Source organism: Muscardinus avellanarius (assembly GCF_963383645.1).
Source record: "Muscardinus avellanarius genome assembly, chromosome: 11".
NCBI lineage: Eukaryota > Metazoa > Chordata > Mammalia > Rodentia > Gliridae > Muscardinus > Muscardinus avellanarius.
Window position 1 is genome coordinate 41,501,716 of NC_137797.1, and position 24,474 is coordinate 41,526,189.

The 24,474-nt window shown below is 35.6% G+C and overlaps 1 protein-coding gene across 2 annotated transcripts in view; it reads right to left on the reverse strand.

Moving 5' to 3' along the window:
* Window positions 1-24,474, reverse strand: part of OTOGL (otogelin like) — a gene marked incomplete at both ends in the record, with an annotated part of 138,688 nt that overhangs the window by 85,612 nt on the left and 28,602 nt on the right. For both annotated transcript variants that reach the window (XM_080706671.1, XM_080706670.1), the window contains 13 exons: window positions 1,663-1,737; window positions 2,354-2,519; window positions 4,304-4,513; window positions 7,720-7,844; window positions 11,315-11,492; window positions 13,058-13,181; window positions 14,285-14,430; window positions 15,053-15,099; window positions 15,881-15,989; window positions 17,086-17,211; window positions 17,414-17,520; window positions 22,918-23,024; window positions 23,612-23,739. In XM_080706671.1, coding sequence (XP_080562797.1) covers window positions 1,663-1,737; window positions 2,354-2,519; window positions 4,304-4,513; window positions 7,720-7,844; window positions 11,315-11,492; window positions 13,058-13,181; window positions 14,285-14,430; window positions 15,053-15,099; window positions 15,881-15,989; window positions 17,086-17,211; window positions 17,414-17,520; window positions 22,918-23,024; window positions 23,612-23,739 — 1,648 coding nt within the window. The remainder of the gene's footprint in view (window positions 1-1,662; window positions 1,738-2,353; window positions 2,520-4,303; window positions 4,514-7,719; window positions 7,845-11,314; window positions 11,493-13,057; window positions 13,182-14,284; window positions 14,431-15,052; window positions 15,100-15,880; window positions 15,990-17,085; window positions 17,212-17,413; window positions 17,521-22,917; window positions 23,025-23,611; window positions 23,740-24,474) is intronic.

A 24,474-nucleotide genomic window follows, 5' to 3' on the forward strand; every position in this document is an offset into this window, starting at 1 on the left:
CTCACGACTGGATTGTTTACAAGAGTGGGTTGTTATAAGCACGTTTGGCCTCTGGGCTTGCTCTAGCTTCCCATCTCACCATGTAAACTCTGTCCCTGCTTTTCCTCTCTCCTCTTATCCCCACTCTCCCTGCAGGTGATCAGGAGGACCTCCCCACAAGCCTGGTGGGTACAGTGCTTTAAGCCTCCCAAACTGCGAATTAAAGAAGTCTCTTTTTCTCATGAAGTGTTTAGCCTCAGACTCTTTGTTGTAAGCAACACAAAACAAACCAAACTGATTTCAAAATGCTAAGAGAGGAAAGGATGAGAGACATTGCTAAGGTGGTGAGATGGGAAAGAAAGAATGGATTTCAGCTACATGTAGAAAAGTAAAATCTAAAGTTCTTGGGGATTTGTTGGCTTGGTTTATTCAGCAATAGAGAGAAGTAAAAAAAAAAATTACACAGTATGGAGATTCCTTAGAAAACTGGGAATAGATCCACCATTTGATCCGGCTATACCACTCCTGGGTATCTTTCCAAAGGGGTTGAAATCAGAGAACTACGTTAACATATGCATACACATGTTCATAGCAGCACAGTTTGTAATAGCCAAAATATGGAACCAACCTAGATCTCCATCAACAGATGAATGGATTGCAAAATTATGGGAAATACACATAATGGAATTCTATTCCGCTATAAAGAAAAATAAAATAATAGCATTTGCAAGAAGATGGAAGGAACTAGAGAACATTATGTTAAGTGAGATTAGTCAAGCACAGAAAGAGAAGGGACATATGTTTTCTCTAATATGTCCAAGCTAGGGAGTAGCGGTAATACGAGAGGGACTCCAGATGATGGAGGGGAAATCTCAGCAAAGCTTGAATGGAAGGATAGGAGAGGAAGAAAGCTGAGGTTGTTCAATGGAGGAGCTACATACAAATATGTGTAATAGCATAAATACAACATGGTTAACCTGGACACTCTCTATTGGGAGGGGGGAAGGGAAATGGAGGGAGAAGGGCATGAAGCACAATCTAAATGTACACCACTTTCAATATGTTCCACTTATAAAAAATTAAAATTAAAATAAATTACACCGGGCTTGGTGGCACACGCTTGTAATCCCAGTACTTGAGAGGCTGTGACAGGAGAATCGTGCAGGTTTAAAGCCAGCCTCAGCTACTTAGTGAAAGGCTGTTTCCAAAGAAAACATAAAAATAGGTCTGGAAATGTTGCAGGCACCTGGGCAGATAGGAGTTTCATAGAGATGAATGTGCATTGCTACAGGGACCTGCCTGCGTTAGGCAGGTTGTGACTGGAATGTAACAGGCTAGTCACAACTGGGTAACACTTAAGTGTTATCATTACTAGGCTTGATGTCCACAAAGAGGGAGGTACACTTACTTCTGTGTGTGTCATTGTTCAAACCTATCTTAGAATTGCTATTTTTAGGCAATATATAAACCATGAAAATAAAAATCCTCACTAGTGTACATTATTTTGAATGCTCACCTCACCCCTAATGTCTATAAAAAAAAATTAATGAAAGGGTTTTAGTTTCTCTGTGACACTTAAATTCAGTACTCCTTTCTGCCACTATGAATACAAAGTTCAGGCATTCCAAAGTATATATATTAATGTGATAAATACACGTATACAATATATCCAGTGAAACTTACCATAAGCCTGAGGGCGTAGGGATGAGCTCCCCAGGCTGATAAACACTGCCCCTATAATGACACCGGCAGTGATATCTATTGGGGGGAAAAGATTAAGTAAATAAAAAAGGATATAAATTCTTTCCAAAACTACTAAAATTTAAGCAGACACTGTGCTATTTTAGTCACCATAAGGCACAAGCTAAATTTGTCATTATTCAATAGAACTGCACGTAGCCCTGTTATATAAATGGCAAAAGCTGTCCTGTATAGCTTCACGTCTTGTTTTCTAAAATACAACTGACAAACTGCTTAGTCATAAGAAAAGTCACTGCATACACTTCAGAGAAACACTACCGACACATCACTTAGTTTTAAGTATAGAGTAAAAAAAGCCTTGACCTCATGTGAGAATGGAAAATAATGCTCACAGACTTAACAATTCAGCTACTAAAAATTTGCTACATGACAGTGGAACATAAGCCCTGTGACTGATTTTGGACATGGTAAAAACAAGTAGGAATAAACTTTAGGATTAACCATTGGATTCCTTAGCTCTTTTTTGTGGCTATTTGTGAATATACACAGCACAAAGGGAAAAAAATCATAAAAGGTATTAAAAAATGTCAAAGAAACAAGCACGAAAGGCCATTTGACCTATAAGAAGAAAAACATAGCAACTGCGTGCCAGCCAGCCATTTCTGAGACTTACATGGGCACACAGAAGTTAAGTGTGTCTTCATAGAATTTGCCCTCCGGACAGTTACAGCCTTCAGCACAGTCATCGTTGCACTGCTCTGGTGAAGAGAGCGAGGTGCAGGAACGGCGGCAAAATGAGGAACAGTGATGGTACAACATGCCCTTCTGGCACACCACGGCTGAGGACAAAGAATGGTCGCTTGAGAATGGGGCCCAGCAACGTGACAGGCTCACTTTGGCCACTGTAGACAAAACTCATGCAGCAAAGCTACATTGTATCAATAAACAAAGATTATAACAGAATTTTATGCCAGCAAATAAAGGATTCTTGGTCTCAGTAGAAACATAAGAACAAAATTTCCATTTTGAAATATGGATAAGTATGACATTCGATAACATTTATAATTGAATGCATAAGGATCTTTGCCTAACTTTGTGTCCTTGCAATTTAAATCTATGTACTTCTGTACTATTATCTTCTTTAAAGCATTCTCTAAACCTAGGTAAACTTTCAGTCTTCTACAAATAAGATAAAATTTGACTTTATTGATATAACCTTATAATTTTTTTTTGCCTTCTTAATCATGTCTATACATTTTTCAAAACGCTTTCAATTTCTCTTTAGACCAAAATGGCTATGGTAAACTTAAATAATCTAAACACACTTGTACAAATACCTAAAATACTGGATAAAAGATAACTAAAATTATTTTAAATACATAATTAACCTTCTGAGAACAAAATGGAGGACATCCCCAGATAAGAGGAGTGAGGAGGAAAATTAAATCCTGAATTTTAAGTAGAGGAGGCAAGCATTGATCCTAGTAATGGGTTTAATCCATGTAGGAATGGGGGAAAAAATTGCTCCTTTACTAAGTGAGGAGTTTGGAGACCCTTAACTCAAATGGTCAAAGAATAGCATGTAACAGCCTTGGCTAACAAAGAAGGACTAAAGTAAAAGCCAAAACCTTTTCAGTAAGGGGCCAAAATGGCAAATATTTTCAGCTTTGAGGATCATAGTCTCTACAACAACTACTCAACTCTGTGTTTGTAGCACAAGGCAACATGTAAAAAATGAGCATGACCATTTTCCAATAAACTTTATCTAGAAAAACACAGGAAGCCCAAGGCTGTAGCGTGCTAACTCTTGGACTAGATGACAGCTGCTCATAGTATACAAAGAAGTCAGGAAAGCTTCTCTGACTGTTAGTCGGTGATAAAATAAAGTAACCTTGAAGAAATCATAACCATAGACTAACATGCTAGAGATATTTGGTATACACATTTACATTAGTTTTATATTTATATTACTTTTACCTTGGAAAGTCAAAACTGAGCAATGACCATCACTACTAGCTAGTAAAACCCCAGGGGTAACTGGAAAAAGCTTTGTGAAAATACTGTAGGAATGGAGAGGTAGACAGAGTGGTACCCCAAAACTTGGGTCACAAAAGATTCTAGTGGGGAGTCCTGATAAACATAAGCTGACAAAAATTATAGGACACACAAGAAAATCATCTATCATAATTGAGATAAATAGATGCTATAACTGAGAATTAGAATTCCAAGAACTTGAAATAATAATTGCCTCGTTCATAATACACTTTTTCAACTATATATCAATCATGTTGTCCCTTTATCACATAATACTTTTCCATACCTTCTATTATTTAGATATGACATTTCCAGGATAAAAATTTGAAAAAATTATTACTGGTGCACATGTCAAAACATAATTGGATTTTATTTTGCTTTTAGCAAATATAGTCAAAAGTTGTTGGTCTTATCCAACACATCCCCAGCTTTAGAAAACTGAGCTTTTCGTGTTTTTACACTGGAAGAATAATTCCAATAACTTTCACGCAATATTGACTTTGGATTTAAAAAATAAAAAGTGATAAGTACAAGCATAAAAGTCTCCAGAGGGCTACTTGGTCATCTTTATGGGTGCCATCATACTCACCACAGAATGAGATCTGAGCTCTGAAATCGATGGGCACTCCACGCTGACCACAGAGGTAGGCATAGTGAGCAAGAGCATTGCACAGGCAGCTGCCTCCACACTTGCATGCGTCGTGGCGGCACAGCTGATAGTACAGCCCGGGGCTGATGTAGATGTGGCAAGGAGCAAAGAGCTCCTGGTGGATAACATCACAGTGTGCTGCATACCCAACTGACAGATGAAGAGCCCCATTAACATCTTCATAGTCCAGATCTTACCCCTAAGTATCAAGTTCCAGAACTGCCAGAGAGTCGTGACTTACTGAATTGTACTTATGGCATTTTACTTTAAATGGGAGTCAATATGTCCAACTCACACAGGGTTTTGTTGTTGTTGTTGTTGCTTTTGGCTTGTGTTTGGGGTATATTAGTAACAGCACCTCATATATCTTATAGTCTTCTAGCCAACAATATAACAACAGGAGAAGCAATTTTTTTGTACTGGGGATGGGACCCACGGGCTTTCTATCTCCGAGCTACACCCCCTGCCCTATTTTTTATTCTTTATTTTGAAACAGGGTCTCACTGAGTTACAAAGGGCCTCACTAGTAGCTGAGGCTGTCCGTGAACCATGATCCTCCTGTCTCAGCCTCCCAAATGCTGGGATTATAAGTGTGCGCCACCACGCCCAGCGAAGCAAATGTTTTGTACCTGAATGACAAGGCTAACAGAAGGGTTGATAGAGGTTATGACCTCAACAACCCCAGTGTCTAAGGAATTTCTGGGGAAATCTGCTATGAAGAATTGGAGAATACTTGAGAGGCTTCTCTCTAGACATCCATATATAATAAAAGTGAATAAAATCCCATATAATGAATCTTATGGCAATAATAAAGGAATACTGAGTAGAAGTTAGACATTGGAACATAGGTTAGAGGCCGTGAAATATAACTATCATTATAGAGTTCTGAGGCAGATCTAAGTAGACACATGAAATTTGTTGATTTTTTTTTCCCTTGAAAATGACTGATCAGATGTGGTCCTTTATTGGGCTGACAGAACAGTGTTTGACAAAATAGTCAAGATCCTATCTTGCTGGCAAGGCCAGGTCTGCAGTTCCTTGATGGAATGCACCTAGACTACATTGGTTTCCTGTAGATATAATCAGTTAATCTTCATATTGTTACCATGTTTGAGAGACTATATAAGCTGCTGAGTATCAGTTATTTCATTTATTCAAGAATTATACTGAGCCTATTTTATTAAAAATTTTAAACATATTTATTAATAATAATGAAACATGGCAATTGCCTAAATACTATATATTTGTATTAGATATACATACATATATGGACCCAAGCCATTTGAATTTAGCAATATATTGTTGGAATACATATTCCTTAATCCCAAGTATCCTAAAAGTGCAAAATAATGCACCAATACGGTTATTATAATGTGCCCCAGTTATTAGTAGACCAAAATATATTTCCCCTGACATTAAATAAAAGATAACTCAAGAAGATCTTTGTGAAAAAATATCTTTCAGAATCCAAATCATAATTATTTTCTATTTATTTTCCTTTCTTTCCTGAATTTACCCATTCAAAGTATTTTTTGAAATCTATCATTCATGGCAAAGGTAAAGAAAGATAACATCTAAGGTACACATCATGGAAGACATAGAATGTAGGGGGGAAAGTAATATAAAATATAGTGAAATGACATATAATAAAGGAGAAAACTGAAGAAGTAACCAAAGGGAAACTGAAATTATCAACAAACATTCCCTAAATTTGTACATATATTTTAAAAATTAGGTTGCTGCATTACAAAGGAGGAAATCAAATAAGAAACAAAGCAATAAGACTAGTTAAATATTGAGGATAGAATGGAAGAAAGTGAATGAGATTAAAAGTAGTAAATCGATGCCAACAAATTCTAGTCTGGCCCTCTTTATTCATGTAAAACCAATGAAGTTAGCAATTTTTTCAAGTTCTAAAGCTATCTTTTATTTTTGTGTGTGGTACTGAGGTTCCTGAAAACCCTTCTATCTCCGAGTTACACTCTCTGACCTATTTTATATTTTATTTGGAAACAGGGTCTCTAAAGCCAGCAAGGCTGGCTTCGAACCAGCGCAATCCTCCTGTCTCTGCCTCCCAAGCGCAGAGATTACAAGCATGCGCCAACACGCCCACTTATCTTTTTTTTTTTTTTTTTTTTTTTTTTTTTTGCGGGTCTGGGGACGGAACCCAGGGGCAATCGACCTCCGAGCTATACCCCCGGCCCTATTTTTTATTCTTTATTTTGAAACAGGGTCTCACTGAGTTGCAGAGGGCCTCACTAAGTAGCTGAGGCTGTCTGCGAACTGCCATCCTCCGGTCTCAGCCTCCTAAATGCTGGGATTACAAACATGCACCACCACACCCGGCTACTATCTTAATCTTTTTAAATGGTAAGAATAACATCATTTTTTTCCCAAAAATATAAGTTACTAATGAAAGCCATATGGCAATCAACAGAACTCTCTCATACAACTGCTACAAAACCTATAATTTATATATGGATACTCAAGAAATATTAGTAAAGTACAAAAATTAACTATATAAACATGGTAAGTGAGCCAAAATAACTAAATAAATACTGAAATAAAATATCTATTCAATCAGGCACATTACTTTATTCCCATGAAGTGATTTTACAGGAAAAGAAAACCCTTTTACTGACAAATGAATTGGCCTTTATCAACTGAACACTACTATTGTTCAGTTGTGTGGCTTTAGTAAAAACAAAAAAAAGAAAAGAAAAGAAAAGAAAAAAAGAAACAGCAAAAATTTTTGGCATGTGAGTTGCATTGACATTGTGAATTGGAACCCTGGCACATAATCATCTAAAATTGGTGCCAACTTACTGGCACAAAAACTTTCCTTGAGTGACAGGCTTTCTGCTCTTGACAATATAATGTGTGCTGTGAGTAGAAACTTGTAATGGAACAGTAATAATATGTGTTGTAAGTAGGAACTTGTACTGGGATGGTAATAAACAAGAGAAGCACTTAAGTTATCAGTTTGGAACTGAAGTTCAACACCCCAGAACTTTAGCATCATTATTAGAGTCTTTCCAGAGACTTTTCTTTAGCATTTAAATATTCTGAAAGCTCCAAAACACTAGCCAACATTTGGTAAGAAGTGACTTCTAAACAAAGCTAGTAAATTTGTGAATACAAAGGAATAAGTAAAATAGTCACTTTCTCTCCTTTTGGATAAACTTGGTTACAAAGGGGGTAAATATTAAGGCAATTTCTTAAAAGCATAAGAGTAATGACACTGATTTTATCAGATGGAAGAAAATTGGAATTTAAAATCACTATACAATTTTACAAAACTATGGTAATTATATAGAACATTTCCCCAAAGTTTACATGCAAAAAGGATAACTTACTGTTCTGTTGATTAATGTTACAGGGGTCTACCATCGGGACGTGAACAGGGGCAAAACAAGTGGAGGAGACTCTCCATGCATTTGCATGCAGCTGTGGGGTACCTTCTATCATGCCTGATGGAGAACTGGAGAGCACAGAGAAAATTTATCTTAGTCTCTATCGATCATTTTATTGGTGCATGCTCTTCAGATATTTATGAGAATACAATCTTTCATAATGTACACACACATCTTAGAACTTGAAATATTTTACCAGCTTTTAAAAATATAATGGTATTATTAGCTTCCTGTTATTACGAGTCTACAGTGTGTCAAATTGTGGGCATCTATAATTTTCTTTAACCTTTATCTCAGTTTATTCCCATTTCATAGAGTGGGCAAAGCAAAGACTCAGAGAATTATTAAACTTCATTAAGCTGATAAATGGCAAAGCCAATATTCAAATCCAGTTCTCACTGTGTTAACCAAACTTCACTCATGCAGTGAAAACCTCAACGTGTGTGTGTGTGTGTGTGTGTGTGTGTATGGTTTAGTGTACATGTGAAGACATAGGTGTGGAAATTCACATGATTTTTCACATGCTAAACACAAATGTCTAAAAATATATATTTTAGTTAATTATATCAGTTTCCATTGTGAGCCTTGAAATACTAAGATGCCATCAGAAAGCAAGTAAACCAACCCAATGAAAATTGAGAGAAAATGGGGTAAAGGATTCCGTTCATCAAAGGAAGTGCCTTCATACCATGTTTGCTTACTTCTTTAGTTTCCTGAGCAAACCAAAATGAAAAAAAAAAAAAATCTCCCCTTCTGCAGTCAGGCTGTGAAACCATTACATTGTTTAGGAGCCAAATATGCAACTCCACCTCTGATAGCCATCAAGATTTATTCATTCAATGCTCAACATTCATTAAGAGACAATCCCTATTGAACATTGTGCCAGACACTGTCAAAGTCACTTACAGGGGGAATTAAGGTGGCCTCTGTCTCCTACAAGAAGCCTGACAGTACCACAATCCCTGACACCATTAATTGATACAATTACAAGAGTAGGCTTTGCCTCAGCTCCAGACAATGTCCAAATAGGTTAACTACTACAGTAATCAATTAGCTCAGTCATCTGCAACTCTGTGGAGTTCCTCACAAGGATAACTCAGAGGGAAGGAGAGAGGAGCTGTACAAGCCTTCCAACAAGCTCATCCCGGTGCCCATACATCTCCTTCTTCCTATTCCTCCATGTCCAACCACTCTGGAAGTGTAAAGAGCTAATACAAAATCTCATTTTGTTCAAATGAAGACACTGAGACTCCAAGGAGCTGTGTGACCTGCATTCTTATTCTTTCTTCCCTTTGCTTCCCTCTTCTCCCTTCCCAAGGATAACATAATAGTTTTCAATGATGAGCATTGTCAGGCTTCCCAGGAGGAAATGATCTAGAGCCCTGCTCTTTTACTTCATTTATTTAAAACAACAAATAAAAAAGAATTAGGAGCCATAATGTAGACCCATTTATTTATTGTGTTTCATCTAAAAAAATGCCTTTTCGTGCACCATATTTGACTTACTATATCAAGGCATGTGAAATAAACTTTCAATTAATATTTTTTTCCATTACACTGTGTTTTCAAACTCGCAAATCTTTGTGGAGTGAAGAATCTTAACTACTTAAGTCAGAAAGCTAAACACTGTTCAAAAGTTATCTCTAACTCTGAAACATTATCCCTCCGTCTTATCGTGCCTGAGTGTTTATGCATGGAGGAGACTGGTGCCTTAGAAAGTGGCAGACAGATCTGCCATCTGTTAAACATTGACTGCTAGCCCATTCTGACAAACAAGGCAGAAAAAACAGGCTTAATGTCTTTTCTGAATGTCTTAGCCAAGCCTCTTAATATAGTTTCTGGTTTGCACATGTGATAAAGATATTAATATTCTGACCTACCAGTAAATAAGACAAAACAAAATTATCTAAAAGCAAATTAATCACATAGAAGATAAGATAAAAGAAATACCCTTTTGTAATTTTTTTTTATTTTAAATGACACTTCTCTTAGCCCATCCAAATTTTTGATGCCATATTAAAGGTTCTGCTCAGTTCAATTTGCCTTTCCACTATACACAAGATTCCTAGGAGTGCGAGGACCAAAGGGACGATCCTTGGTCTCATAGCACTTGTGGTTTTGTGTGGAAACCAAACAGATAAATGATGGATTTTCGTAGATAACACAGCTAGGATTAATTTTTTCTAGTGGAATATAAACTAGCCATTTCTTTTATAAACTAGCTTTTAAAAGCAAATATCTGAGTTGGGTTAAACAATAACCAAAAGTTCATGAGAAAGGAAGAAGAACCCCAAGAAGAACATGTAAGTCTTCTTTATTTAAGCCTGGCATTTGGAGATCAGCTCCTCTATAAAGTGTCCCTGGTCACCTGGTTCATAATGACCTTCTCTAAATTCCTGCTGTGCTCCACAAAGCTCAGCACTTAGCTTTTTAAAAAAAATTAAAAATTACCTTGTTATTTTTATGTATTTATTGGTGATACCTTATTTTCTAGTATTAAATATTTCTTAGAATTGTTTTTACTAAGGTATGGATGACATAAAAATTGTACATATTTTCAATATACAAAATAATGTTTTGATGATGTAGATCCACAGTGAAAATGGTTACATTAAGCTATTTATACATATCCATCATGTAATTTATGTTCTTGAAATTTTTGTGTGAGAACATTGAATATCTGATCTCTTAGCAATATTCCAGTATATAATACATTAACTCTGGATATCATGCTTTGCAAAGAGATCTTTAGTTGTCTTATCTAATTGAAACTTTTTACCCTTTGACCAACATCTCCCATTCATCCACTCCCGCCCCTGACAACCACCATAATTTGACATTTTTATATTTCACATATTTCTTAAAGGTTTTGATCTGTTCCTGATCTACCACACCAGCTTCTTGAGGACAAGAAATGTCATCTTGCTTAAATTGCTCCCACTGTGCTTTTAGAAAAATAGCAGGTGCCCAAAACATCTATACTAAATTAGGAACTGCTTGTTTATCTATTCAGAAAGAAGTATTTTATTGCTTTTCTTCCAAAGGAACACCAACTTCCATAAAATACAATTAACTTCAATACCAAATTGTTCTTTAGAGCTATCATTAATACCAAATGATATTAATAAATTTAAAGTATAACTTACTACCACTAATACAAGATTATATTAGGATTTTTTTAAAGGCTTTAAGTTTTCAAAAATGAAATGTAAATATTTGATAGGTGACAGAGGAGAAAATAACAGGTAGCAGTTAGCCCACAAGATGAGCCACACTGCCTCAACTCAAAGCCCAGCTCCAGGATGTGAGCTAAGAGCCCTAGAAGATTTATGTGCTACTTTGAGGCCTTGGTTTCTTTCCTTATCTATAAAACAAAGACACTAATCAGGGTATTGCTATACAATTAAAATATAATGATCCATGTAAAGTTCTTGGAACAATAACTGCTAAGCTCCTTTAAGTAAACATTTTTAATTAATTTATATTCTCTAAATCACCAGTCATTAAACTAAGTTGGCTATACATAAATCATACTTACAGAAAATCATCCCTTATGTTCCCATTAAAAGTGCCGCACAGACCTAATGTTCTTCTTTTCCATGCACTACTGAGTTGAATATAAATCCTTTCCCCATCTATAGCAAACAGGATCTTTAAACCAAACGTGGTTTTTAGAAGAATAAATAAGGATGACAGAGTTTGAATTTCAACAATTCCTGCAGGACAAGGACATACATAAATTAGTTGTGAGACTTAATTGGCAATGTTCTGGAATGCTACAGCAAAACTCTAGGCCTTTTCTTCCAAGACTCTGAGAAGCAGTAGAGGCCGGTTCAAAGTTTCTGCTGTGCTCCAGCTAACTTGCCCTCTTATGACTGCTTACTTCCCGCCATTTTCCTTCTTCTCTCCCACTTTCTGGGACTTTAAAAACTATTTTTGAAGCCGGGCGTGGTGGCTCACACTTGTAATCCCAGCATTCAGGAAGCTGAGAACGAAGGATCGCGGTTCACGGACAGCCTCAGCTACTTAGTGAGGCCCTCCGCAACTCAGTGAGACCCAGTTTCAAAATAAGGAATAAAAAATAGAGCAGGGGATGTAGCTCGGAGGTCAAATGCCCCTGAGTTCTATTCCCAGACCTGCAAAAAAAAAAAAAAAAAAAAAAAAAAAACTATTTTTGATAGGTTGTCAACACATAATTTCCATTCGCAAGCATCTTAAAAGAATAGTACGCAGACATTTCAAATAATGGTGTGTGTGTGTGTGTGTGTGTGTGTGTGTGTGTGTGTGTGTGTGTGTTCCCCAAATTGGTCATGATCCAATAAGTAAAGGTCATTTTCCACAAAACCTTTTTCTTCCCTGCAACGGTCAACAAAAATAGCTCAGTACTTGGTAAGAAGTGAATTATGAGACACCTTCAGAACAAAAAACTTGTGTTCAACATTGAACCAATAGCTTTTGTCATCTGAATAATTGTTCTTTATTGTTCGTGAATCCTTATCACACTTTTTGCCATCATTTGGTTAGTAAAGCCAGAAATATGAGAATCATTCTTCGATCACTCCATTCCCCTCATTGTCCTTCTCAACCAACCCCAAAAGAATTTATCAATAAGTCCAGATGACTTGTTTTCCAAATATGCTGTCAGTTTTTTATGAATGTTTTCACTCTGAGAGTGAAAGATAATGCTATTGACAAGTATGCTGCGATGCAGGGATCAACAGAGCCTTTCCCTGGAAACTCCTTGTCTAATGCTCTGTACACAAGGCTTCTCCAGTCTCATCCCCATGTACTTTGCTAATCTCATCTCAGGACATTTACCAGTCTACTCTCTCCATGTGGTAGCAATGTCAAACTAACTATAGTTCTCCCTAAACAGAGTGCCCATGACTATACCTCCCTGTTCTATGTGGAACACTTTGCCTATCCTCATTCTAGGTGCAAATACTGAGCAAGATATCACCTCCTTTGGAAGACTTTCCTGACCTTTCATGCATGTCCCTTCCCAGGGATGGGTAGGCTTAAACCTCCAGAGTTCCTATGCAGATCTTTGAGTTTATCAATTTTGTTGTAAGCAACTCCCTCTTCTTCCTTCCAAATTCTAGGTCATTTGAGGTTAAACACTAGGTCCCATGAACATTGTGGTCTTCTCTATTTCTGGAGAGCTGGTAACACAGTCAACTAATAAATATTAGGAAGTCAGCCCATGGAAAAAGACACCACTTAGGTTGTGTTTGCTGTTGTTTCAAATGTACAGACAAGTGCTATTATCGTTGCTTCTTACCTTTGAGATTGGAACCTTGGTTAGGACTAGTGAGGATTTGTCCTCCCCTACTGAGGGTCACTTGTTTGTTAAAATCATCCTCCAGAATTAGAGTGATAGACTGAAGGCAGACCAAGCCAAGGTTCTGCATAAAAAACAAATTATCAATGAAATGAATGAGAGCAAGAAAAGGAGATGGGGAAGATGAAAGGAGATAGAAGAAGGTGAGGGAGAGAAAAGAGAAAAGAAAGGAAAAAGGGAATACATGCAACTAATCTCTGGAATATATAAATTATATCACTTATATGTAATAGGATAAAATAGCTATTTTATAATCTATTCCATATGGCCTTGTTCCTAATACAGTATATTTTCTATGATACATTAAAATGCCATATACATGCATATATTTATATAAAACATCAAATAAAATGCTTTCAGAAATGTGTCAATAATTGTTTTTCCATAGCACAATGTTAAAATATCTCTACAAATTTATTTAACTGGCATATTTGCCATAAGAGTTAAATAAAGAAAATAACCAAGAGATTTAGGATTCTAATTAGAAAACTAATTCAAACTCACCTGAACTATAATGAAAGAACCAACATGGGAAAAAAAGTAAATAAAGTAGTTTGAATCTTTTATTGGAAATAACTATTTTATACTGGATAAAATTAGAAATTTAAGTTGTTTTTAAAAAATTGTCAGAGATAAATAAAAGACTTTAGTTTCTTTACTTACAAGGAAATGATATATTTACTATTTCAAAAAATATCTGAAATAAGTATTGTAACATATTAAGAAATTCTTCATATTTGTTTTGAATGATATGAAACCTATCTAATCCTGTCAAAAATCATCTCTATACTTTAGCTGGTTTAGAATAAACAGAAATTTAGAACCATTGTTCAGTCGTGCATGAAATAGTCAAAAAGCTATACATACAAATAGCACTTTAAAATAGAAAATTCAATTAAATATATAGTATTTTATCTCAACTAAGATATATTTGTTTTCATATCTTAATACTTCTGAAATCAGGGCACATCACGTAAACAATGAAATACTACCAGTACTTCCCTTCTTTTGTGGAATATAACAGTAGTAGTATATCTTAATAGTTACTGTTGTCTTCGTTTTGAAGAACATAACTATATTCATTCATATTAGCACTTTTAATCTAGATATGAAATTTAAGTTTTGAAAAAATAATATCCTCTGGTCCTTTTCAGATGTTGTTCTTACCTGTTCACAAGGAGCTTTCTGTAAAGTAATTGTGAACTTATCTTTTCCAGTTCCTTTCACAAGGATGTACTGGCACATGCCAATGAAAGAATAATGTCGCCCATCAAAAGTTGTGAAATGAGAATCACCCACAACAGAGCATTGAACTACCAAAAGAAAAGGAGGAGGAGGAGGAGGAGGAGGAGGAGGAGGAGGAGAAGAAGAAAGAAGAGGAAGAGAAAAAATTATGTTAATTCTTAAAAGGCAGGAAGTCAATTTAGGGTAAATAGTCATATATCAAAAACCTCTAAAGTGGTTAAAATTTATTGGTATGAAAATGTACTAGGTCAAAGTAAATTATACAATTAGTTATTCAATTTATTTTGATATCTATTAAATAATAACTCTCTCAAATGCTTTTTAGATTTTATAATACATTATTTTAATAAGTTTTGACCAAATTTGACTGTTTTTGCTATTATACTCCTTGTGGTTTTGGTTTTGATTTTTGCAGTCCTAGGGATGAGACCAAGGGGCATTCTACATCCAGGCTATATCCCCAGCCCTAATTTTTATTATTTATTGTGAAACAGGGTCTTACTTAATTGCAAAGGGCTTCACTAAGAAGCTGAGGCTGTCTGCAAACTCTGATCCTCCTATCTCATCCTCCCGAATGCTGGGATTACAAGTCCTTGTTTTATATGAGATATTTTTACAAAATTCAGAGCTATCTTCCTTCCCAGTTTAAAAATATTAAAATGTGTTCTTCAAAAACATTTTAGAGATTACCTGGACAGTCATGCTCAGTACAGTTCCAAACTCCACCAACACAAACACTAAATGAAATTATAAAAATATTAGTCTACTCGTATGTAGAAACCATATTAATATTTACATATATTGATAAATACATCAAAATATACTGTTTATATAGGTTCTGAAAAATCTGATATGAAAAATATCTATACCAAAATTTGATTCATAACTTTGAGCTGGCTATCACCTAAATTATTATCAATGGTGTATTTCTTTTTAATGTCATCAGACATTTACAAGAGAACAGAGGTGTCTTCTGTAAGATAGATGCTTTCTCCTTCACAAAGACAGGCATTTGAGAGGACAGAAACAGGGTCTTTGACAACATCAGCATCGAAGAGCATGGTTGTATTTCTCTTAAACACATGGACATGAAAGAGAAAAGAGCCAAATAGGTAGATTTCTGGTTCTTTTTATGATTGTGGTAGAGGGCTTTCATGTTTACCCATAGTTTTAATTAGCTAATTTAATAAAAATTCTAAGTCTTTCTAATGGGCCCACATTGATAATCTAGAGAGCCACTTTTTAAGATACCCAACAAGGTAGCCCAGGAATATCCTCAAGTTTTTAGAATTACAATTATATTCACATTAATGATTATGAATAATAAGTAAAAACAACAGTCTCATCAGAAGCATGTCATAGAGGGAATTATGGGTAGTATCCATACATTATAAGTAAAATGCAAAGTGCATGTCAGAATTTGGGGAGAAAATACACAATAAGTGTATTATTTTGAACATCAGTCATAATAAAGTTGTTAGACAAACAGAACTAAATGGCTGCACATTGATCACATACCATTCAGTACACTCTTGTTCAATTTTTGAACCAGCTGCATAAGCTAATCCATGAAAACTACACGGGCAATTTTCCAAAGAGATGCAAGTCCCATTTTCCATTATGAGGCCTATTAAAGAAATACATCTATCACTTTCTCAAAAGAAGCAATAAAGATTGCATTTTTTAAATATTGTAAGTCAACCAACATCTGTTGAACACCTGTTTACACTAGGTGCTTGAAATATAAGCTCCTTTACTTTCAAGAAGGATACCAACAACCTGGCTCTCTGTCATCTATTACTTATGAAGGTCTATTAGACTGGGTTTCAACTTTTTCATTTCATGACTTTTCATAAAAATTCAAGGTTGGGCTGAGGATGTAACTCAGTAGTAGAGTATTTGCCTAGCATGTGCAAGACCCTGGGTTCAAATCCCAGCACCTCATGCACAAAAATATTAGAAACTCAAGACTTATTATACAGAATAAAAACAACTAAACAGTGTTTCTTTGAATTTTTGGAAACAAGGGAAAGATGGAAGGAAGAAGTATAATCTTGGCTTAGTATCTATTTATTATAAGATAAGCGATATTTATAGAATTTTAACAGAAATAATAAAGAGCCAGGCCTGATATTCAATGGTCCATCTCAGTGGCCCTTTTTTTATTACTTCTCTAACAAATAAAGGAGGTTGAACCAGATACTGTGTACAGTATTGAATTAGGCTTTTTCATAGCAAGACTTTATAGGAAAAAAAACATGGATCTATTTCCAAGTAATCTTCAATTATATTAAGAATATGACATTGGTAAAAATCATTTAACATCTCTGGGATTCTTTGTTTGTTTGTTTGTTTGTTTGTTGGCACTAGGTATTGAACCCAGGGGCTATACCCTTGGCCCTTTTTCTGTTTTGTTTTGTTTTTGAAACAGGATCTCTCCTAGGTTGCTGAGGATGTTCTAGAGCCTGTGGCCCTTCTGTCTCAGCCTGCCAATTACTGGGATTACATGTGTCACCATGCCTGGAAGAATCTATCATTTTTAATCTGCAAAATTAAAAGGGTTTGTGTAACTCCTCAGTGTTCATTCTAAATGCTTATCCATATACTAAAGTAATTCCTAATTTTAAATCCTACAGTTCTGACATGCTGGGAGAGGAAAGTGAAGCCAAAACATGATCCTTAGATAATTGAGTGCAGACATGGTTCCCTCACCAGGCACTTACCATCTGGGCAGTAACATCCATCAAGACAATGCAGGTTACTTCCAAGACATTGCTTCTCAAATGTGCAGGTAGGTGGGCAACAGCTAATACAGTCACGATGGACAAAGCTATCATCACATTTATCAACTAAAATGGGAGAACAGGGGAGTCATGAGTCTATTTTATATACCTCTCTTTCAAAAAAATGACAGAACTTTCCAAAATATGCAAGTTGATAAATACCACTGCCCCAATGAAAAATTCTTGAAATTTATTAGTAACTTTTGAGTTCCAGGATGAGACTCAAATGAACAAAAAACGCACAAGGCTTGCAAAATGAAAAACATACTACACGCAGGAAAGTCATCTCTCCAGTCTTGAATGGGGTAGCCAGCGTGGGAACAGGCTCTAGCATACTCGGTGGCTGCTCGACAGTAAGTTTCATCATCATCCGTTCTAGGAAGTGAAAAGACAGAGCCAGGATCACATAGGAAAGACTCACATGCCCTGTTCTACGGAGACTGGCTCCAAAAATCGATGCATGCCTAGTGAATATTCCAATATGAACTGATGTTTGTATTCAAGTCTTTCATAATATATCCTGTTACAAACAATGTAGAAAACACACAAACATGGGATCCCAGATAAATAAGCCCAGATAATATTATCTTCATCAAAGTCTTTCAATATTTGTTTTAATTGTGAAATTCCTACCAGAATCTTTTTGTGTATATATATTATTATCCTACCCCAAGCATCCCAGACCCTTTAGAACTTAATAATGATTAACTTCAGATAAGATTTAGATCCCATTAAAACAGATAAAATTCTACCCCAGAAAAAAAACACCAATTCTAAAAACATTCAAACATTATGATCTTGATTGCCCATATATTGAAATAAAGCTATAACCATTGCCTGAAGTACTCAAGAGTATTTTGATGGCTCCTCAGCAATCCTTTGCAATAAAGGCTCTTAAGAATTTTTGAAAGATTTAATAAAAAGTATTTAACTTAAGGTTTAAAAGAAGATTCTAAATTATTTTACTAACATGGGATATTTTTTAAACATTCCCACAGTAAATAATCTCTAATTATTTTCTTATAATCACTTTAGGAGCTCCCCAACCAATAATTTCTTATGGGCTTTGCCAGTTCCCAAAGCAGTTTAACAAGGTACCTTGTTTATAGCAAGGTAGTGAGTGAGCTTATTTTTCTACCCTATGCAAACTCAAAGTTAAATAGTTAAATATCTTCCACGATAACAACCTTAAGAATGTTCCCTTTTGCAAACCTTAACATTTTCAGTTTCTCTACTGCAAAAGACACCATCTCAAGTTGCTCTTATCCTGTGCTACTGTAATTGGAGTCATGCACTTATCTAGTCCGATTAACTGAGCTTTAAAAGGAAAAAAAAAAAAAAAGAACTCGAGCGTATAAACTTCAGAAGTCAGTCAGGAAGTTCTAAAACTATAAACAAGAAAAGTCTTTTAGAAAAGTAGTAAAAGCTCAAAAAATGTTCAAGTGCTGGAAAAGACATTAAGTTTATGATTTACCTTAAAATATGTTCATATTCCTACAATTAATGGCAGTTTTAAAAGCAAGTATAATAAATGATTACTGGTTTTCCAACCCAATGCAATACTAAGCTGCCTACTATCTATTAAGTTCTATGCCACTCAAGGAACCATGCTAGGCATAATGGCATACGGCACCTCATTAAAATTCACTACAGTTGGGCAAGAAAGACACGGATATCCCAACTTGCTGAAAGGAAGTGAGCTAATTTTTCCATCTTGGATGTTAACTTCTAAAGGAAAATGAGCATTAAATAACAGTAATAATTTCCTTGCTGCTAAGTTTGGCATCCTTGAAGACAAAAACAGGAAGGCCCAATTTCAAAGACTGGTATTATGTCGTCCTTCAAGTTTCACTTCAAATGTCATCTTTAAGGAGTCTTGGAGGTGCTCTATGAAGTCAGTAGTTCTCACAACCACAGCCCTTTGCATTTAGAGCTCTGTGTCATTACTAGAGACCCACTTCTCTGTTTTACTAGAATCTGAGTTCCCAAGACAGATAGCATGTCTAAATTGTTTCTGTTTCTCTGAGTATGGCACAATGCTCAGCTCAGAATAGATGCTCAAAAGAGGAGTGTTAAACCCAAGCAGAAAAATAATTTGTGTTCAGCCAATTCACATTTTCATTCTCATGGTACAGGATCCCTGTGATTCAGTTCCCTAATACAGGAAATGAAGAGAATAATTTATTTCCTTTTGAATAGGAGAAAGACTGTAAGTAGGTCGAGTGCTGAATGAGGGAAGTGAATGGCTAACTTGGGCAGCTTCCCGCTTGCATTTGTCAATGCCCATTTACTCAATTATGATGCCTTTCTTCTGTTCTGTGGCTGCTCTGCCCCAAGCCCAGCCTCCCATCTCCAGCATAGCTCTGAAGATGTCGGCTAATTTCAACCAATACAAGGTACTTCTACATCCTGCCTTTTTATTTGCCCTGGAGAAACCAAAATTTCAAATGTCAAAACCTAAAGATAACAGAATTGTAAAACTACAGGTGCTAATTTCTCAATGATGAAGTATCACATGATGTAGATGTGCCAGAGATTGATTTTTGTCCCCCACTTCCTCTGCTTTTCAGTAGTTGAATCACAAATATTTGCAGGGTGTATGGCTGCCCAGCTGAGACAGCAATGACAGCTTCCCTTTCTTCAAGGCGTGGTCATGAACTTTCTTAAGTTCTGGCCCAAAGTAGAAACTTCCAGGTCAAGAAATGTCAGCTCTCCATCTAACTTGTTATAATGGCAATCATAAAGAGTAAAAACAATAATAAGGCCTCACAAGGATGTGGAGAAATAACTCTCTTACACTGTTGGTGGAAGTGTAAATTAGTAAAAAAAAAAAAAAAAAAAAAAAAACACTATGGCGATCACTATGGAGGTTCCTCATAATATTAGGAATAATACCACCCTATGACCCAACTGTACCACTACTTAGCATCTTTCCAAAATAATTAAAGTAAAAATACTATAGTGAAGCAGGCCTATCCATGTCTCTAACAGCACAATGCACCATAGTCATATTATAGAACCAAATGAAGAGTCCACCAACAAATGAACAGATAAAGAAACTGTGGTACCTACACACAATGGAGTTTTACTCAGCCATAAAAAAGAACAAAATTATGTCATTTCCAGGAAAACAGATGGAACTAGAGAATGTTATGCTTAGTGAGATCAGCCAGTCTCAGAAAGTCAAAGATCATACATTCTCTCCCATATATAGAAGCCAGAGAAAAAATAGGAAGCCTAGGACACTTTAGGTAAATGATGAGAGAGACCAGTAGAATAGTGGAAGAGGATTCAGGGAGACAGGCGGGGAGAGGGCAAAGAGAATCAAGGCAGGAAAACAGTTTAAATAATGCTGTGTTCATATATGAAGATATCAGGGAGGTCTGAAGAGCGGAGTGGGACACAAAAGGAAATACACCAAGTGCTGTATAAATATGTGTTTTATCTCTTTGAACATCACTCTGAGTATAATTACAATGTGCTAACAAAAGTATCAAAAGTTCCCACCCTCTGTTTTCTTTCTCCCTTTTTAAGGGCTAAAATGTGTCCATGGTAGTGGTAAGCCAGTCGGGGCTACAAAATTGAGAATAACACACTAGGCCAAAAGGATGGTATAGCAAAAAGACTATGGGGTCAATGGGAAACTCCTGGAGCAGAGCCATGATATCAGTCCAAAAGCACTAACCAGCTTGAACTTCTATATGAGAGAAATATAAACATCCCATTTAATCTACTGTTAACTTTGGCTACTGAAGCAGCTGAAACAGTATCGTAAGCTAGTAAATCAAGACTGACTTTCCTGGACCTACCAAATGATAACTCATCTCAGCTTACATGAGAAATAGGTGCTAAACAAATCCATAACACAGTAGTTCAAAAGACTACTGCACCATGGTCCAAGAATGGATCACTGTGGGAAAAGCACATTTTAAATTCCAAATATATGGGAAAATAAGGGTCCTGATCCACCCATAAGGATCTTCAAAAAAGAGAATAAATGAGAAAATAAAGTGATACAACCAGTAGCTCTTAAATAAAAATAAAACCAGCAAAGAAAAGAATTTTTGAAAATGTACATTAAAAAGCCAGGCTTGGTGGTGCACACTTGTAATCCTAGCATTCGAGAGGCTGAGGCAGGAGGATCACAGTTTGTGAACAGCCTCGGCTACTTAGGCTCTTTGCAACAGTGAGACCCTGTTTCAAAATAAAGAATAAAAAATAGGGCTGGGGTTGTAGCTTGGAGGTAAAATGCCCCTGGATTCTATCCCCAGTGTGAAGAAAGAAAGAGAAAGAAAGAAAGAAAGAAAGAAAGAAAGAAAGAAAGAAAGAAAGAAAGAAAGAAAGAAAGAGAAAGAAAATGTACAGTAAGATCATTAGCCACTATTTTAGAAAGGGGGGCAGCTATCTCAAAGCTTCAGCAAGAGTTCAACAATCCCTGAAATTGAGAGGCTCTTCATACAAATTAAGGTACAAGTAAACTGTACTGAATATTAACAGGTATTACAAATAAGCTCATTTTAATATTTATAACATGCCATTGTACTCATTACTTTTAAAATAATCTCAATTTAATTAAGGAAGAGTGGTTACAAATATATACTACTCCAACTTTTTTTCTCTGATCGTATCTTTGATAATCTCAAACCTCTTAAGAAGCTGCCTGAGATTTCATTTAAGTGGTTTTACTCAATAAAATACTTGTCTAGTCTTTTCTTAAAAAGTTTCAATGTATCATTTATAGTTCTTGAGATTCACAAACTATGTAGAACATACTAATATTTCTTGAAGTATTTTTGAATCTTCAACATGAATATGCACATATAATTTAAAATTTTTTGAAAAAATTAAAAAACAATTTCACTTCAACAATGGGTAATTCATTATAAATTCTTCAAAGGTAAACAAAACACGATGATGAATTTATTACCTAGATAACCACTTATTCTAGGTGTCCTTAACCTGGAATAACATACAGGATTTCGTGACCTTCAATAGGAAAAATACTCCATGTTTACTTACAAGCATCTCCCCTGAAACAGCATTTCCTTCTGTTATGCAAACAGACAACACAGCCAAACACTCCTACCAATATCTGTGAGTTTGTTACCTATATGTTTCATATCTCATTTTTTAATATTTTCTTATTTTCATTTTCCATTACAATGGTTGCAGATATCAGAAAATATTGTTTATACTCATCACTATGTGAAAAGGCAGTAGCTATTAGATCTTTAACATATATTCAAAAGCATATATATATATATATATATATCAGAAATTCATTTTATTTACTGTTTTGAAAACTGTTTCATTACTGTTTCCCTCATCATCTTGTGGTTTGTGTATTTTAAACATTACTTTGAAAAAGAGTCTAGAGACGATCTCTAGATTCTCAAAAGAGGTTAATGGCACAAAAAGGTTTAAAAGCCCTGTCTTCTAGAGGCTTGCGCAGGTTCAAAGCCAGCCTCACTGGCTTAAGAGACCCTGTTTCCAAATAAAAAAATATAAAATAGGTCTGGGAGTGTAGCCCGGATGTAGAAGGGTTCCATCCCCAGTACCACGAAAAAAAAAAAAAATCCCTGTCTTCTGTTCATGCTGCTCTTCAAAACTTTTAGATAGTACCTGGTATACAGCAAGCTTTCAGTGGCTGTTAGTACAGCTTAGATTGTACATTTCCATTATATTGCAGCAAGTGTTAAGTTACAGGCATGCTTTTTAATTTCCTTTTTGCATAAAGAAAATTTCATTAGAATTCCTAATCATGGCACTTACTTGCAAAGATCATTAACACAGCTGGCAATATACAAGTATGGATCAATATATTCATGGCAGCTCAGGAATGGAAACTGCAACAGTATCTGACACTTGAAGAAGATGGCCTGGGGGAGGGGGAGAATCCAGTCATTAGAACATACTCAGTGATAGGAGTGGTATATATAAATATATATTTTTTGTTTTACTGATTGATGTGCAAGTCTCTCTGCCATTACCAAGAAAGAGAAGGTAATTTATACTTACGAATTTGCACCAAAAGTTTTCTAACTACATATTTTTCATGATGAGTATTACATTTATAAAACTCATTACAGTCACCATTAATAATCTTTTTTGTGTATGTGGTATGTACGAGGGATTGAATCCCGGGGCACTCTACCTCTGAACTCCCAAGCCCTATTTTATATTTTATTTTGAAATGGGGTCTCATAAGTTGCTAAGGGCCTTGCTGAGTTACTGAAGCTGACCTCAAATCTAAGATCCTCCTGTATCAGCCTCTCAAGTAATGAGATCATAGACATGTACCCCATGCCCGGCTTAAAATAATCTTAAAGTTGATCTGTGTTGCAATTGTATTTCCTGGATTTAGTATTTCTAAGTATATTTTATCTGCACTAAAATGTATAATGTTAAATAAACAAATAATATATGTATTATGTACAAATGCCTAAATTTTGCATATCAAATTTACCTCAAATGCTGGCATTCCACTGGAACATGGATTGGGAAAGTCCGAGGGTATAGGTACACATTTGAGGTCATTTGATGTTTGCACCGACCAACTATTTGCAAACATAGCAATGTCTTCTGTGTAGTCCTCTATTTCACAAAAACACAAAGAAACAAAAAAATAGTTGCAACCATATCATTTTCCACAAAGACAGATATCATTTTTCAATGTTAATATCCTGGCCAAAATAACAAATTACCATGTTATAATTACTATTGGGAAATCAAACTATAACATTACTTTATCATAAGAAAATAAGTTGATCAAAGTTTAAATACAAGTGAAAGTACCACTGAAACGAAAAAGCAGACAACATTGAAACAACATGAATGAGGACTAAAAGCGCACTGGCAAAGTGTTAACTGGCCAGCATTCGGTTTTCTCTATGGAGAAAAGAAAAAAATATGCGCAAAACAAAATGAAATAAATTAAAATGTCGTGTGAAGTTGCTCAGAAACCTCTTTGATTATATTTCACATTATTCAGAACCTTCTTAAAATTGCACTTACATTTTGAGGGTGCACAACAATAAAACATTTTTTTTATTGAGCTTTTCTGGTCATTTTAGAGAACAGTCACATGGACAACAAAAAACTGGAAAACATATCTAAAAAATTGAAGTGAATCTATTTGTAAACCCAATACTTGGGAGGATGAGATAGGAAGATTGAAGCTTTGGAGCCATATTTAGCAATGCAAAGCCTTCTGCAACTTAATGAGACACTGTTTCAAAATTTAAAAATAAATGAAATAGGGTTGGGAGTGTAGCTCAGAGGTAGGAATAGCCTTGTATTCAGTCCCCAGTACCACAAGAAAATAAAATG